General features: G+C 42.4%; 3 protein-coding genes and 2 non-coding genes across 8 annotated transcripts; 1 reads left to right on the top strand and 4 right to left on the bottom strand.

Annotated features, from left to right (window-relative positions):
• Positions 1-211: 211 nt before the first annotated feature.
• On the bottom strand, positions 212-5,210 carry nop56 (NOP56 ribonucleoprotein homolog). 2 transcript variants are annotated; one of them, XM_040202662.2, is made up of 12 exons: positions 4,994-5,210; positions 4,266-4,355; positions 4,067-4,181; positions 3,529-3,693; positions 3,108-3,306; positions 2,640-2,827; positions 2,182-2,333; positions 1,908-2,008; positions 1,482-1,630; positions 1,151-1,272; positions 847-960; positions 212-607 (listed from the first exon to the last, which is right to left on the bottom strand). In XM_040202662.2, exons 1-12 carry the CDS (start codon positions 4,994-4,996, stop codon positions 389-391), a joined length of 1,617 nt encoding a protein of 538 aa, XP_040058596.2. In that variant the 5' UTR covers positions 4,997-5,210; the 3' UTR covers positions 212-388. The 2 variants fall into 2 exon arrangements, with proteins under 2 accessions (XP_040058596.2, XP_077947612.1); XM_078091486.1 differs by having other exon boundaries at positions 3,529-3,699; positions 4,073-4,181; positions 4,994-5,101.
• Positions 1,028-1,095, bottom strand: LOC120835873 (small nucleolar RNA SNORD57). Its single transcript, XR_005714629.1, has one exon. It is a non-coding gene; the product is annotated as a small nucleolar RNA SNORD57 (small nucleolar RNA).
• On the bottom strand, positions 2,423-2,544 carry LOC120835874 (small nucleolar RNA SNORA26). The gene has a single exon (XR_005714630.1). It is a non-coding gene; the product is annotated as a small nucleolar RNA SNORA26 (small nucleolar RNA).
• On the top strand, positions 4,145-8,795 carry mlnl (motilin-like). Of its 2 annotated transcripts, XM_040202680.2 has the most exons (6): positions 4,145-4,407; positions 6,945-7,132; positions 7,601-7,731; positions 8,215-8,316; positions 8,416-8,521; positions 8,668-8,795. In XM_040202680.2, the coding sequence occupies exons 3-6, from the start codon at positions 7,612-7,614 to the stop codon at positions 8,673-8,675; spliced, it is 336 nt and encodes a 111-aa protein (XP_040058614.1). In that variant the 5' UTR covers positions 4,145-4,407; positions 6,945-7,132; positions 7,601-7,611; the 3' UTR covers positions 8,676-8,795. The 2 variants fall into 2 exon arrangements, with proteins under 2 accessions (XP_040058614.1, XP_040058612.1); XM_040202678.2 differs by having other exon boundaries at positions 4,274-4,407; positions 8,416-8,795.
• Positions 7,975-13,914, bottom strand: LOC120834598 (retinol dehydrogenase 12). Of its 2 annotated transcripts, XM_040202667.2 has the most exons (6): positions 12,915-13,914; positions 11,653-11,892; positions 11,125-11,214; positions 10,808-10,996; positions 9,851-9,960; positions 7,975-9,315 (listed from the first exon to the last, which is right to left on the bottom strand). In XM_040202667.2, the coding sequence occupies exons 1-6, from the start codon at positions 13,069-13,071 to the stop codon at positions 9,136-9,138; spliced, it is 966 nt and encodes a 321-aa protein (XP_040058601.1). In that variant the 5' UTR covers positions 13,072-13,914; the 3' UTR covers positions 7,975-9,135. The 2 variants fall into 2 exon arrangements, with proteins under 2 accessions (XP_040058601.1, XP_040058600.2); XM_040202666.2 differs by lacking the exon at positions 12,915-13,914 and having other exon boundaries at positions 11,653-12,390.
• Positions 13,915-14,534: the final 620 nt, after the last annotated feature.

Genomic DNA, 14,534 nt, shown 5'->3' with positions numbered 1-14,534 from the left:
CTGGTTGACAGAACCGTGAAAGACCCAATTCGTGGACCACGTCATCTGAACATCCTCTCGTCCAGTACCAAACCTTTATGGCTAAAATGGTTAATATATGCTACAAAAGCATCAAGTGACGACTTGTCATAAAATGGGTATTTAGATAAGTGGCATCTTACTAGCTCATTATAATCTGGAAACCATATGATGCATTAATAAAACAAACTCATTCATGTGACAAAGTTTAATGGACAAGATATTTACAAGAATACAAGTTGATGTCACAGACGTCAAGGCACAGAAAAAGCATTGAGGTTGCAAAAACTACTGCTTACATACCCATCGAACTAAGCATAAAAAAATAACTGTACACCAATATAAAGATTCAGTCCTTGATCTGTGGTGCTCATTTCTTCTTTTTCTTCTTGTCAGACACTGGCGTTTCTGGAACCTCTTCCGCAGGCTCTGAATCCACAGCCTCACTCTTTCGTTTCTTTTTCTTCTTTGCAGGAGTTTCCGCTTCCTCTGTGCCGTTACCCGTGGCAGCAGATTCCTCCGCTGGGACAGCTTCGGTTTTCAGTTTCTTTTTCTTCTTTCCCGGAGTTTCATCTACTCCATTCGTCTCCTAAGAGAAAAGGGTAAACCATAAATATTGTAATATTGTCACACTACTAAGTTATCTGTAAATTTAGCATTTAAGTGACTAGAATGTCTGACTCACTTCAGTGATCAAGTCCACTGTCTAGGACCAGCCAATGGTCTGACTCAAGCTGATATTGCATGGGTACACTGAGACAGGGACCATGAGAGTGGGTCCAATCTCAAATCAATCATGCGTCAACAGACAATACAATTCACGCTTACCTCAACATCACTGTCGGCACCACCGTTCTGATCCTGCAGTTTCTTTGCACGCTTCTGGCGTTTCTTTTCCTTCTTCTCCATTTTCCGCTTGATCTCTGTTGCGACATCAGAAGCCTAAAATGAGGGAGAAAGGTTAAAAAGAGCAAACCATGAGAAACTATTTTTCAAGGTTATCAATGCTGCATCAGCCTCATTAAATCAGTTTGTACCCCCACAATAAAGTCAGGAAAAGGAATATCATCATTCACAGCATCGGACACCAAAGGCACGCTAGAGCAGAAGATCCACCTCCTGCTTTATTCACCTCTTTGACAGCCTCCTTCATGACATCCACATTCTTCCGTGGCACGTCACCGGTTTCATAGAAAGACAGGCGCTCCTCCACCTGTCCACGCAGCTTGTCACCGTACACACTTGTAGGCACATCTGCGACAACACATTTAAAAGTAATTTAAATAACAGCCTTCTGTGGACTGATGAGGTTGAAATGGTTATGTGGCTGTGCTCAGGAATAAGCTTATCACCACCAACCCGAGGGATGAATACTGTTGACGAAAAATGTTTAGCATCATTGCCAATATGCCACTGTGCGTGTTCAGGAATGAGGGAAAATATCCCAATGAGTTGTCACTCACCAGAGAAACAGTCAATGCGCGAGGCGATCGTGCACTTGTTTGCCAGGTATCTGGAGATGCGTCCTTTATTCTTGGCAGCAGCGCGGCCAATGAAGGTTGAGTGGAAGATAAGACCATACTTGGGGGTGTTTCCTTTAGTCTTTAGGGCTCTGTTTGGAAAATACAGCATAATTTAGACTCAGGATCGACAGTGTTACAGAAAGGGCACAAATCCAATCCTCGAGCGAAATGTCATCTGCACCACCACTAGTTCAGTTTCTACCTCAGTGCTGTGGGTGGCCGCTCAGACTGTGGGGTGCATGAGGCGAGTGGGATCACTCCGTAAGAGACACTAAATTTGTCCTCGGTCACCCAGCTCTGCTCCTGCCCAGCCCTGCCATCACTGCAGCCACCCCTGTCCCCAGCAGGGAGGGGGTGCCCCAGTACCTGAACAGGGCCTTTTCTGCTCCCAGGATCTGGACCGTGGAGGCCGGGTACTTGGCCAGGTTGGTTAAACTGCCAGCATGCGAGATCAGACGGGCTCCCACCTAAACAAAACAAAAAGTCAGTCCCACTGACAGCAAAGTTTCCATTCAAGAATGGAATATTTGTGGACCATCAGAACCGGATATATCAACACTTTAATTCAGGGGATTGACAGATGGTTTAGACATCATCGGTCCAAGAGCAATGTATATAAAAACACTATGCTGCAACTTACCACTTCTCCAATTAAGGCCGCTAGATTTGGAGCCACTTGGCTCATCTTGGAACGCAGGTACTCCTGCAGTTCCAGCCGATAGCTGGCCAGAGACACAACACGAGCGGAGAATCTCTCTATGTTGATCAGGTCAATGGGAGAGATGTCCATACCTGGAGACGAGATCATAAGGCATTGAAATCAAACTCACCCTTTGCATTGGGTGTAGCTACCAACCATTACATTTTAGATTAGTGAAATAGGTTGTTTCTCCCGACAGGATCCGCAGCAAAGATTGGTGCCTTTACTACAGGTTTATGAGAGTGAGATACTTTGCCCCCCTGTGTTGGTCACCAAGGACACATGTTAGTCCAAAGTGGGCAAATAAGGGGCATAGTGGCATTTTTAAAAAGGTTACTGTGCCTGAGTAGGTAGTAATGAGTAGGTGTGCTGCACAAAGAAAAAGTTAATTTGCTGACCCATAGAGGACCGGGATGCTTCAAGAATCGCTTGAGCTTTGGGTGCGTCCATTACAATCTCCTCCAGACTCGGCAAACTCTCTTCTGACAACTCCTTCCTGTTTCCGATCAGCTGAGCCATGCGGCAGTACATAAAGTTGTCTGGCACGATCTTGATCAGCTCTGGGAAGTGGTAGCCATACCATTCACTGCAACACAAGACAGGCACCGTTAGAGTTGTATCACTAGTTTAGGATTTGACACATTTAGCCAATGTGCAGTAGCGTTAAAGCATGATTTCATTAATGTCACTAATTATTAATGTTCCTCAGTTGTTCAGGTTTACATTTGGGTTGTCAGCACCGTAACTCAGTGGATTGACAGATTGAATTGAACATCATTACAACTGAAGACACAAATATAAATCACATTTGTCTGATGACCAAGTGACCAGACTGAGGTAATGCCTTCAGAAATGGCCGAACTTACCGGACACGCATTGAGAAAGTGTTAATGTCTTTGTCCAGCTGATCCAACAGAGCAATGGACTGTATGATCATGTTGTCGACCCGGTTGACGTTGAACTTTACTTTAGCTCTTGAGTAGCTGTGTCCTAAACCCAGCTGTGCCTTGGAGGCTGCCAGGCCAGTCAGACCCTTCACCAGGGAGTGGAAGTGCAGACGCAAACCTGAAGAGACAACAGAACCGTTTAAATGAAGTTAAATTAACAGTGGTCAAACAGCATGGAGCAGAGGCCGTTCAGATTTTCAGTATGAACCTTCATGATCTCAGGGTCAAAAGTAACATCATAACAGGCCACGCCACTTATAAATATTACAGTAACAATTGTAGGGTCATGTCCTCTGGGGAAAAACATTCAAGAAGTAAACAAGACAAACGGTGCCCTCACCCCTGCATATCTCTGCCACCACCCCTCCGGTCTGGATAGAAACTGTAAATTCTTCTTGTAAAGCTGCTCCAATCTTGGCATCCGAAACCCCCAACATTAATTTCTTCTTGCGGGAGAGGGGTAGATTAGTCTCCAAGAACAACTTCAGGTCCGCATGAACAACACCTGCAAGTAAAGAGATTATTGATTATCTGAAGGGGGGAAAAAATGACATGGTCTAAGCTTATCCTCTCATGTAGTCACGTCAGTACAATTTTTTTTTTAAAATAAATTATATACTGTGTATATATATATATCTCCACACACATATTTCAAGCGAAATGAATTTAGCTATGGTCCATCCATCACGCATAACAGTCAAGTTTCCCTAAACTACATGTTATCTGCATTCTTAAACAGTTGCACTTCCACAGGCCTCAGTTGTTCAGGTTTACATTTGGGTTGTCAGCACCGTAACTCAGTGGATTGACAGATTGAATTGAACATCATTACAACTGAGGATCCCCAAAACCCTCAAAGTAGAAAAACCCCGCCTTGCCTTCAGAAATGGCGTTCATGTTCTCCAGAGCGCCCTGGGCCGACTTGAAGGGGAAGAAAGCCGCGAGGCTCACCATGCTGTTAAACTTCCCGATGCTCAGCACGCACTCTTCCACCTGAAACAGTTAGTAATAGTTACATCGGGCTCCTCCTGCGAATAGATCACAGCCGCAAAGAAGCGAGGCCGGGTGTTGACTCACCTGGGGCAGCAGCATGCCGATCTCCTCCACCTCTTTGACGACGAACAGCGCGTAGCCCGCCGCGTGCTCAAACAGCACGTGGAGCAGCACCTGCAGGAGGGTGACCATTGGATTAGGACGAGGCCCGAACAATTACGATACGGTAAAATGTGACAGAATGCGGCTGTGCGTGCTCGTGCTAACTGCAAGTCATCCGCGCGTGCGACTAACTTGACAAAGGATCCGGTTGGCGCCAGTTAAACCATATTATGCTATTTCTATAATATTACGTAACGGTTGGTTACGGTTTTGTCTTGGTTAAAAGTTAGTTAGTTTAATTTCCATGTTAGGCCAATTTTCAGAAACCACGTGTCGTCATGGCCCACGTGTCCCGGGCTCGTGCGTAGCAGTAATTAGCGACATGAAGCCCAGCTAACGTTATAAATCACTAACAAGCATGTGTATGAGCTTTTAAAAGTAAAGATCCTCAGCCACACGTGTATGATAGTTACTGGTAAAGCTAATCATTTCCGTGGGAGGTAGAGTCAGTAGATTAAAGGAAATTTCCGGCTAATGTTAGCCACCCATGCGGCTAACGGAGCCACGTTGAAAGGCCTACAGCGAGATCGCAGTTATAATACTAAAGGTTAACTATAAGCTTAAGGCACCGGTATATCTGAGGAGCATTCCACTGTTTATATAAAATACCAAACTGTTAATACTGAAGCACCATACACAACTTGTCTTACCATGATTAGCGAATCTCCGCGGCAGAACACGTCTGCTCAGCTCCGACACCACGAGAGAAAGACTGGTGGTACGTGCTCTTGCAGGCAGTCACGTGTCTTTATCGGGCGTAACATCGCGAGATCTGACCGAGAGACCGCCCCAACGAAACGTCACAGTCCCCAAACGTTTGCCTTCTTCCATCCCCCCATTGTCTGTGGCCCATTGTTTCCACCAAATTTCTGCTGTAAATATTCAAAGGCCAGCAAAGCCACATAGATACTTACTCTTAATCCTTAACAACATCAACAAGTGAGGGAGACCGTGACATCCAAATGTCATCCCTTAGAAACGTTAGGTAATACTTTTAATTGTATAGGACTTTAATTTATAAATAATGATCAGGAGAGAATATGTCATTTAATGCAAAATTATATCCGATTATTGTTTTCTTTATTTTCCAGGACAAAACCCAAAGATTGCAGGGGAATTATACAAGGTAGTATTCACAATTTTAGAGCAGAACCACCGATTTTGGGGTGCTTTCATTAAAAAAATAAGCATTTAATCGAATATTAAGAATGGTTCAGATTATTTTCATGGAAAATAAAAAATGTTTCCAGACATTTATACTTTGGAAGGGAACTTCAAAACGATCAAAAGCAGTATGTATACGGTTTGAAAATGCAATACTTACTTTTTAACTCTACAGAAAGTTGGAGAGAATTCCACCAACATAAGAACACATTATAAAGAGCCTATTGTTAGGTGATCCAAAAATGTAAAGAGACCCTGTGGTTCATTTTGGTGGTACAATAAGTGCTAAGAGATACAAAGCTGTACATGTGTCATTGAACTGCAATAAAACAGAAACAACGGTGGCAATACTTTCAATTTTCCACACCTGCTGAGTATTCTGACGACAAAGTAAACCCAGCCTGCAATAACATTTCTCCATCATGTAGGAAATCAGATAAGTGTCATGTGTGGGTGGAAGCATTAGTTTTTTTAGGGTCATGAGGTTTCCAAGAAGCGGAAGCGTTTGGGTCTGTTATAAGGTATAAATTCCTGGAAGGTCGTAAATTGTGTTGGATATTGCTTAAAAGCAGTGAATTTATGACAGACCTCTTTAGAGAGATCTCCTATTGGCCGCTACAGACAAAAACACACACAAATAATTAAAGATAAGTATTAATCCAAATAAAATTCTTTACAACACGTTTTTAGTATTTAACTTGGTGACGCAAATGAAAGTCACATACATTAGAATTCTGCCTCTCAGTTAGCAGCAGTCTGTTACACTTTGAGTTTTATTGTCTTCCTTAGTTTGTTGGATGGTTAAATTACTGAAAATATGGAAGACGCTGTCTTGTGTGATATTGTATGTAAATTAGACTTTCTTTGTTCAGTCAGTTCTACAAATAATTCACATCAGACATCAGGCAGATAATATACCACAGGGGGTTGGAAGGTAACTGAGTAAAATACAAAATAAAAAAATTGTACTTAAATAAAATCTAACTTTAGTTACAGTTACTTTGCATGTTCTGATTAATAATACAATATACATTCAACAAATACATTAGGATGCAATGTTATAGATCAAGGACAATTATTGAAATCCTGGGAAATTTGCAAGCTGCCTTGCATAACAACTTTACATAAGGATGTTGAAATGAGCTGTACTTTTACCAGTGTCTTTGTTACATTGATGAACACGTTAATGCATTAATAACTATAATTCAATGATATGATGGAATTTTTGGAAGCGGGGCATTTTTGCATAGTACGGTAAGTACTCTTACTTTTAGATCCTTTAAGAATGTTTTGATGCTTTGAAACTTTTACATACATAATAGACACCTAACCGGAGGTTTCCCCATCAATCATTTCGGTCTTTCATAACTAAAGCATGGACAGCCTACTGCACTAATAAAAATAAGCCAGATTCCTGAGTAATACGTGCGTTTCCAGGCGCATGGACGGCGGTGCCTGAAGGAGCCTGTTGAGGAGCGGATGTGAGGGAGGACGGTAAAAAGCTGAGGGATCAGCAGAGGGCTCGATATAAAGGCGAACGAGGACAGGCTGACGCTCAGACCAGAAGCTGTGCTCATCTTAAAGCACACTCCCTTTAAACAACTGACCGAAGCTCACACAAGCAGGTGAGTAACAAACGGCTTGTTCTGCCTGTCTCTCCTTCTGACCCGCCCACCCTCCTCTGCTCTCTGATACTCTTGTCTTTGCTGCCTTCATTGTCTCACATTTGAGAGCTGTCTCGCTGTTGTAAGTACAATTGGTCCACTCCGGCCTCTTATCATGTCTGTCAGCGGAGCGGTTTGTTGTTTTGTTACTTCCATGCTCCTCCCCCACTCCTCCCGTCTGTCTTGCTCACTATCTACAATGCATTTGCCAACGTCTCCATTGCATAATAAAATGGGATCTTCTGTGTCCTTCTTACTCTACACTCAGCTGTGGTTTCAGGCACACGCGCACATGCATGCAATGAAAATGAACACTATTTTGACTGTTGGCGTGGCCTCAATGCCACTCAACCCGTAAACACTGACTGTATTGTGAACGTATGCCTGCGTACAGCCTGTCTAAATGTGCATGTGTGTGTACGTGTGCAGGACCGAGCAGAATGAGCATGCGCAGAGCCGTGGTTGGGTGCTTGGTGTTGGCGTGCCTGGTGGGGCTGCTGGCTGAGAGGACAGAGGGACACATCACCTTCTTCAGTCCAAAGGAGATGATGCTGATGAAGGTAAACCGCTTGGGTTGGTTGATTGGACACTGAGCAGGAAAAGAACTGATCAAAAATGTAATAGTGGCGTTAAAACAATTCAACTAAGCAGAGATGCCAACCTCTTTTTATTTCAAGCTCCTCTGTTATGAAGTCTTACTACGTTTGTTGCAATAAATTGAAAATCTTTTGGTGTGTTGGTTGGACGAGGCCAACTATTCATTGGCAAGCATCTTTGGATTTTAGAAGTACAGAAGACATTCATTTAGTAATTATTTTTATTTGACACTGAATAATGATTTGTAATAGAAAGAATAACTTGCAGTTAAAGTACGAATACAACTATTTGTATTTGTAGCCCCAGTAGCACACAACACATCTTTAATGATAAGTGTGAAAATTAGGTGGTTAAAAATGCTCATAAGTTGTTAAATGGACGTTGTAGAAAACATTTCTGCATTACATCATTTTCCATGGTTGTGTAAATGTGTCTCTGTGCTGCAGGAGAGAGAAGGTAGAAAGGACATGGAGCCCCGATCGGAGGACGGTCAGTTCGAAGAGGTTACAGTCCAACAGCTTCCTCGGTTGGAACATGGTGGAAACCCTGTGAGAGCACACGCGCACACACCCGCAATCCCAACATTGCTTCCGTTTTCAGCAAAGATTCATTGAACACAATTCATGAACTCTTCTTTGTGCGTCCAGGATAAAATAGTGGAGGTCGCCGTCCGTCTTTCACCCAAACAGCTCGATCGTGTGTCTCCGGTGCTCGAAGACATCATCCATGACATAGAGGAGGAACTTCAGAAAGGTGAAAACGTGGAAACAGCTTCTTAGTAGACCAGAAACATGGCCTCGTTTCTTCTTTGGTTATCCAAAGATTATTAGACACAAACTTAAAAGTGATATTCCTACGATTAAATACCTCCTCAGTGACCAAACTCTCTGTCTCTGCAGCCAAATAGCGAGGTTGAAGACACCAGTGGATGAACCAAAGCTGTACAAATTCCTCAAAAAGCACTGATTGCTCAAATGTTTTCTTGTGGGTTTAAAGCAAATCAAGTGAATAAAGGGAAGTGATTACGTGACACACTGGAACCTGTTGTTATTTCTGAAGAAGCAAGAGTTGGCCACAGGGTGTCAGCATGTCTCAGGAAGCTCACTCATCCATATACCTGAATAAAAGCCATTTTATTTCTATAAAAAGATAAACATACCATTTTTCATGAACGACAATTACTTTGACAACACGACTGCTGATATCACAGTCGATTAAAGCCTTCCGAATATCCAAGACTTTATGCATATACATCACCTGACAGTTAAAGACTCATTGTGTTGGACCTGCTCACTCAAGAAGTGCAGCAGGAGGGTGGAATTCGACCCCTTTTCTGTTATCAAACCTCTGTTATCTCAATAGTCCTTTCAGAGCTTAGATGTCACCCTCTCGCTGATCTCAAAATCCTTGACCGCGAGGGCAGAGTCTCGAGCTAAAGGGGCGGGGAGGACCAGGCGGCAGTCGCTGTCGCAATACTTCCCAGTTATTCCCTCCATTTCCTCTGCTACTGCACAGTAGATTGAGCTGACTGCACCCTCCTCTGGAGACTGAGATGGAGCATGAAATGGCAAAGAGGATATGTTACAGTACAGATGGATATCGCTGTAGGAAAGAATGTGCAAACAGAAACAATGTGCAAAATCTCCAGTATAACCAGATGTTAAGCGTCTTTGACTCTAAAGACTCCCATGGCAGATGTGTGGCAGATGGATAGGGGATATAGTTCAAGTTTGGAATCTGAAAATAGTTGTAAAACATGAGCCTGATAGATCTCAGATGTGAAAGTGGTGTGAAAACTGTCTTTATGTGTACAGCCATGGTTGCAAGTGACACTTGGTTGGAAAGAAAATACTGGATTGGAATTGTTTGAGTGACAGCAGCAACAGGGAGGACGGGCTTAGCGAAGGGTCGTTCAGTGGTTTCGGTCTTTTCATGGGATTTGTATACAGTAAGAGCAAAATAAAACAATAACTTTGACTTTTTCGGCCTTTGGTTAGCTGGAAATTGAGGTCAAAGCTAAGGAACAAAGGATTACTTGGTACAAAATGAAAGAGGAAAGTGGACAATGGACGATTGACTCACCTTGAAGAAGAAATATCCAACCAGGTTGAAGATAAAACGAACCAAGAAGGGATAGTGTCTAATCACTTCTGTCTTGACAATACCGGGGTGGACAGAGTTTGCTGTGACACCTACATGCACGTGAAGAACAGACAGACACATACAGTAAACAAGATGGAAACCAAGGGACATAAAATGTAAGCAAGGCCAATGACAGCAGCTCGTCTTTTAATGCAGACATTTGTCTCTTCATCCTATTTCCAGCTTTTGAAATGAATCAAAAAGTTGAACATTTGTTACAGCTGGCTCGCTGAAAGTGCTTGCATGCATTACTCTGCTTCATCAGACTTTATTCTATTGACTCATTAATTTCCTGGATATAGTATGTACATGGTCACATCTAATCTACAGTTTTAGGTTTGATCAGATGAGTTGTCTCTGTTTGAGGCAAGCAGAGAAATGCATTAAAAAACAGTAGATATCCTGTTTCGTAAGCATTGGAGCGAAATTAATGGAACTTTAAGCATTAATGTGTAATATTTGGTATATACGATGACAACCATAGGTGCCTTATTAAATCAAAATTCTGAAGGGTTAATTTGGTCCCTTGGTTACAGGATTGACTCATTGACTGGTCTTCATTTCTGGGTGCAAATCATAAAAAAATGTGCAGTTTAATTGGCCCTACTGGTAACGCTTTTATTTACATGTCTGCGTGCCAATTTCCTTACAGTATTTGTAAATTTTCAACAGTTTATTCAAAAATTCCCCATTTGTAATATCTGCTTTGGCTGAAGATATTTTACTATGCAATATAAATGCTCAAAAGGGTATAGTATTCAAACACCATTTCATTAATCAGTCAATAACTAATAATCCCAACTCAAAAAATAATGAAACCAATTTATACCATTTGATTCACTGTGTATGAATGGATACCAATGGGTCACAATCATAATAATCTTGACTTTAGCTCACCTGTCCCTTCGAGCCTGCGCGCCAGCTCGTTCGTACAGATGATATTGTGCAGCTTTGTGTGGTTGTAGACACTATCCATGTGGTACGTGAGGTTCTCGCCCCGAAAATGAGAAAAGTCCACTTGACCCTTCTTATGGTTGACAGAGGCCAAGGTGACAATACGCGCCGGTGCTGAACGCTTCATCAGGTCTGGAGGGTATCGGAGACAAAGGAATCAAGGAATAGGAGATGATGAGGGGAGAGAGAAACTCAATATTAACTACGTCATGATAACAGGTAGTCATCATGTTTAGACCCACAACATCACTGGTGCTTACCCAGCAGCAGGTTGGTGAGGAGAAATGGTCCCAGGTGGTTGGTGGCAAAAGAACATTCCAAACCATCTTTGGTTATCTGCCTCGGTAAACCTGAGAGTACAATTGTAAAAAATTGGATTGGATTTGTAGCACACATGTGTACTTCTATAGGTAGAAATACCCGACAGTAGCATAATGCATTCTGTAAATATTACTTATAACTAACATAGTACTCTTCATGAAGATCAGTTGTAGAACATCTTCTGTTGTTCTACTGGGAGCTTCGTGGAGCCAGAAAATTTAAAACCTTCATTTCTGATGACGCATGGGAGGCGTTTTGGAGCTGTGCTGGTGTTAAATGACTTGTCCAATAAACAGCATATTTTTAGCGTTTATTTGAGTTTGTTCAAATAGCATATCATTATTAAATTGTCGAGGGGGGGAAACGTCTTCAATAGTGGGTAGAAGAACTAAAGCAATGGATTCGGCGTATTCAGTATTATTACAGTACGGTTCCACACTCATTTCTACTGCATGAACATGCATCACCTGACACTCCTGCATTGTTGACGAGGATGTGGAGAGCTTTCTCCTCTGCAATAATCCCGCCGGCAAATTCCCTGACGGACTCCAGAGAAGAGAGGTCCACCAGACGCAGGTGGGTGTCAGAGTTCCCGGTCTTCTCCCTGATTTCATTAAGTGCTGCTGTCCCCCGAGCTTCGCTTCGACAGGCCAGAATAACACGAGCCCCCCGGCGTGCAAAATCCATGGCAATGAACTTTCCAATCCCTAACAAAGTGGAGGAGAGCAACATATTTGTTTGCAATACTTTAAAAAACAAAGCGGTTCCACAAGGCAGACAGCAATCAACACATCTTTTGAATGTGTAGGTTTTATATTGAAGTAGCGTGTTGAAGCATTTGGCATTGTGGTACAAAAAGTTTGGAAGTTGAGTTTCAGCTCCGAAAGACAGAAGAGTGGGTGATTTTTGGCTTGTTTGAGGTTTTATAATAAAGAGTAGGATTGAGCTTTCGTGGCGTGAGGCTCTTTTGTCATTTGGGCTCATCTGGCTCAGTAAATATGAAATACCAGAACTTTGCACATTAAGATTCACCGCCTCTGTCTGGTAGCTTCGCTCTTTTCATACTGAACTCTGTGCAGCGCGTTGTAAGAGTGTAGCAGTACTGAACCTGAGAGTGTATTTCAGTTGTACAGCACAGCCGTCTGTTTAGGACGGCTTTTATTAAGAATTATTTGCCACCCGATAAGAATGCCTCCTTGAAGAGTTACACAATCTTGTCCATTTATATCAGTTCAGTTAGTTAATCTGTAAATGTATCAGCAATGTTACAGATTGTTGATTTATATTAGGCAAATGTCTAATGGGAAGTAATGTTCTGATTTGCCCAACGTGTAACTGCACTGGAGAAATGCAGCTGGAAGTTTTCTTCACTCTCAGCTTTACTGCAGACAAAATGACTTGAGCCAGTTTTTCAATTCTTGGAACAATGCCATTCAATAATGACATGGTTTGCTGTGTCGATTAGCAAAGATTACATTACAGGTGAACTATTCTCTTCTTAATGCTGAACAGCATTAGGATTCAGACTGTGAGAAACAATGGACAGCTAGAAAGAGTAATGTGGACACATGAGTTTTTGACTGGGAGAGGAAAAGGAATAAAAAGAGGTAGGTTGTAGGTTTTTCTGGATGAATGTAACAAAAAATCCTTATTCCTTCTGCAAAAATGTGTTCTCTCTGAAGCGCATAGCCCTGAGATCATCAACAGCAGAATGTAAGAGGCTACTGACCCGTATTGGCTCCTGTCACTATAGCGGTTTTCCCTTTCAGTTGCACGGAGCAGTCTCGCGGATCCCAGGGACCTCTGCGCTGCATGCGCACAACGAGCGCCAGCACCGCGCTGAGCAGGGCCCAGACCGGGTGGCAAAGGACAGCCGGCAAAACCATGGCAGCCTCGGCGGAGCTTCTGCAAACTCAGAATGAGACAGGAATCCGAGAACAACTGGATAGTATGCACCACCTTCTTTTCCCCACATGTAGGTGGACCTAATGCCAAAATCCAAAACAGCTGTAGAAAATTTTAAAATGATGCAACTATCCCATGAACAGCAGAGGGGGGTGGCGTTCAGTGGTAAGTAAGTCACCGCCTTTCGAAAGAAAAATGCTTATTTTATTGTTCCAGTAATTCTTCACGGTTATTCATTAACATGGACGACACTGACAGTAGAGTTTGCAGAGTTTGTTTCCTGTGACAGGAAACACACTGTGACTAACAGGCCTGATTCAACTTTGTGAACCATGGGAACTTTGTGAAACAGCACATAAGAGATAGAAGTGGCATGTGACCTTAATGCCTTTTTAATATTGCTATAGTCATTTTCCTAAGTAAAGTGAAACGGACCAGTTTGGGCATTTAGCAACTAGTCAATTCGCTCGACCGTTTAACACCTGCTGCAGCAACCTATAAAAGTTGAGTATTAATTCAAATAAACACCACAATGGTAAAACGCTGACCTGTGTAATTCTACCACTGCCCGGCCTTTAATGGACCCAAGTCACAAAAAAGTAATTGTTATTTAAGTTATTGATATTTCACTCAAATGTTGAGTGTAAGCTCTGTCAGATTGTGCAACGGTCAAGATAAATAAATAGAAACATCTTTAAAAAATCCCCTTTTGGCCGTATAACATATTAGTAGTGACGCTACTGTTCTCTGACTGCACTCATCGAAGGATTGGTTTGTTAAGATAGCTTTACTACTAGAAATGGGGTCAATGAATCTCAAAGGTCAGAGAGTGTAATGCAAAAAAAGAAAAGTCCAAAAGGCACTTTATCTAGCTTTTTCAACCGAAAACACCCTCACGTTCATTGATTCATTTGTGCTGTACGTTTGCCGAATTATCTCCACACACTGCAACCAATTTGACAGCAGATATAAATGCTACTAGTTACACAGGAACCCACTTTAGTTTTACAGGCTGGATTTTCCAAAAGCTGAGACCACACCTGTATCCATACACGAGTGCAAAGTTCATAGGTCAAACCTCCAAGAATTTGAAGTTATTGCCACGAACACAAACCCCATACCTTGAAAGCCACACACGTGACCTCGAACGCTAACACTAAGTTATGTAACAGGCATCGCCAGCCAGAAAGTGTCCCCTTTTTGTATTGTAGCTAGAAACTTCTTAAGTTTCAGTGACGCTACAGACTTGCATGCATCATATACTAATGACACAAGGAGGCATCGCTAGACTCAATCGGCATTAACATGTTTAAAAAAAGAGCAAAGGTTCTTATGGAATGAGCATATGTGGACTCGCTGTGCTGTCCAGATAAGCTCGACTGTTAATCAATACTTGTTTCTGTGGATTCCCTGTCGACTCATTATTTAAAGTGGAAACTATCCC

The sequence above is a fragment of the Gasterosteus aculeatus genome, chromosome 17, assembly GCF_964276395.1.
Source record: "Gasterosteus aculeatus chromosome 17, fGasAcu3.hap1.1, whole genome shotgun sequence".
In the NCBI taxonomy this organism is placed as follows: domain Eukaryota; kingdom Metazoa; phylum Chordata; class Actinopteri; order Perciformes; family Gasterosteidae; genus Gasterosteus; species Gasterosteus aculeatus.
Note: the sequence above shows the minus strand (reverse complement) of the source record. Positions and strands in the feature narration are given on the sequence as shown.

Excerpts from the sequence above, each read along its gene's own strand:
- nop56 (XM_040202662.2), bottom strand. Across the intron at positions 1,631-1,907 it reads GCAGAAAAGGCCCTGTTCAG|AGCCCTAAAGACTAAAGGAA; the intron begins GTACTGGGGCAC and ends TTTTCCAAACAG. Across the intron at positions 1,273-1,481 it reads GCGCATTGACTGTTTCTCTG|ATGTGCCTACAAGTGTGTAC; the intron begins GTGAGTGACAAC and ends GTGTTGTCGCAG.
- mlnl (XM_040202678.2), top strand. The coding sequence starts at position 7,612 with ATGAGCATGCGCAGAGCCGTGGTTGGGTGCTTGGTGTTGGCGTGCCTG. Across the intron at positions 7,732-8,214 it reads AGGAGATGATGCTGATGAAG|GAGAGAGAAGGTAGAAAGGA; the intron begins GTAAACCGCTTG and ends TCTGTGCTGCAG. Across the intron at positions 8,317-8,415 it reads TGGAACATGGTGGAAACCCT|GATAAAATAGTGGAGGTCGC; the intron begins GTGAGAGCACAC and ends TTGTGCGTCCAG.
- LOC120834598 (XM_040202666.2), bottom strand. The coding sequence starts at position 12,169 with ATGAGCCCAAATGACAAAAGAGCCTCACGCCACGAAAGCTCAATCCTA. Across the intron at positions 11,215-11,652 it reads CAACAATGCAGGAGTGTCAG|GTTTACCGAGGCAGATAACC; the intron begins GTGATGCATGTT and ends TTGTACTCTCAG. Across the intron at positions 9,316-9,850 it reads TTGGATATTTCTTCTTCAAG|TCTCCAGAGGAGGGTGCAGT; the intron begins GTGAGTCAATCG and ends GCTCCATCTCAG.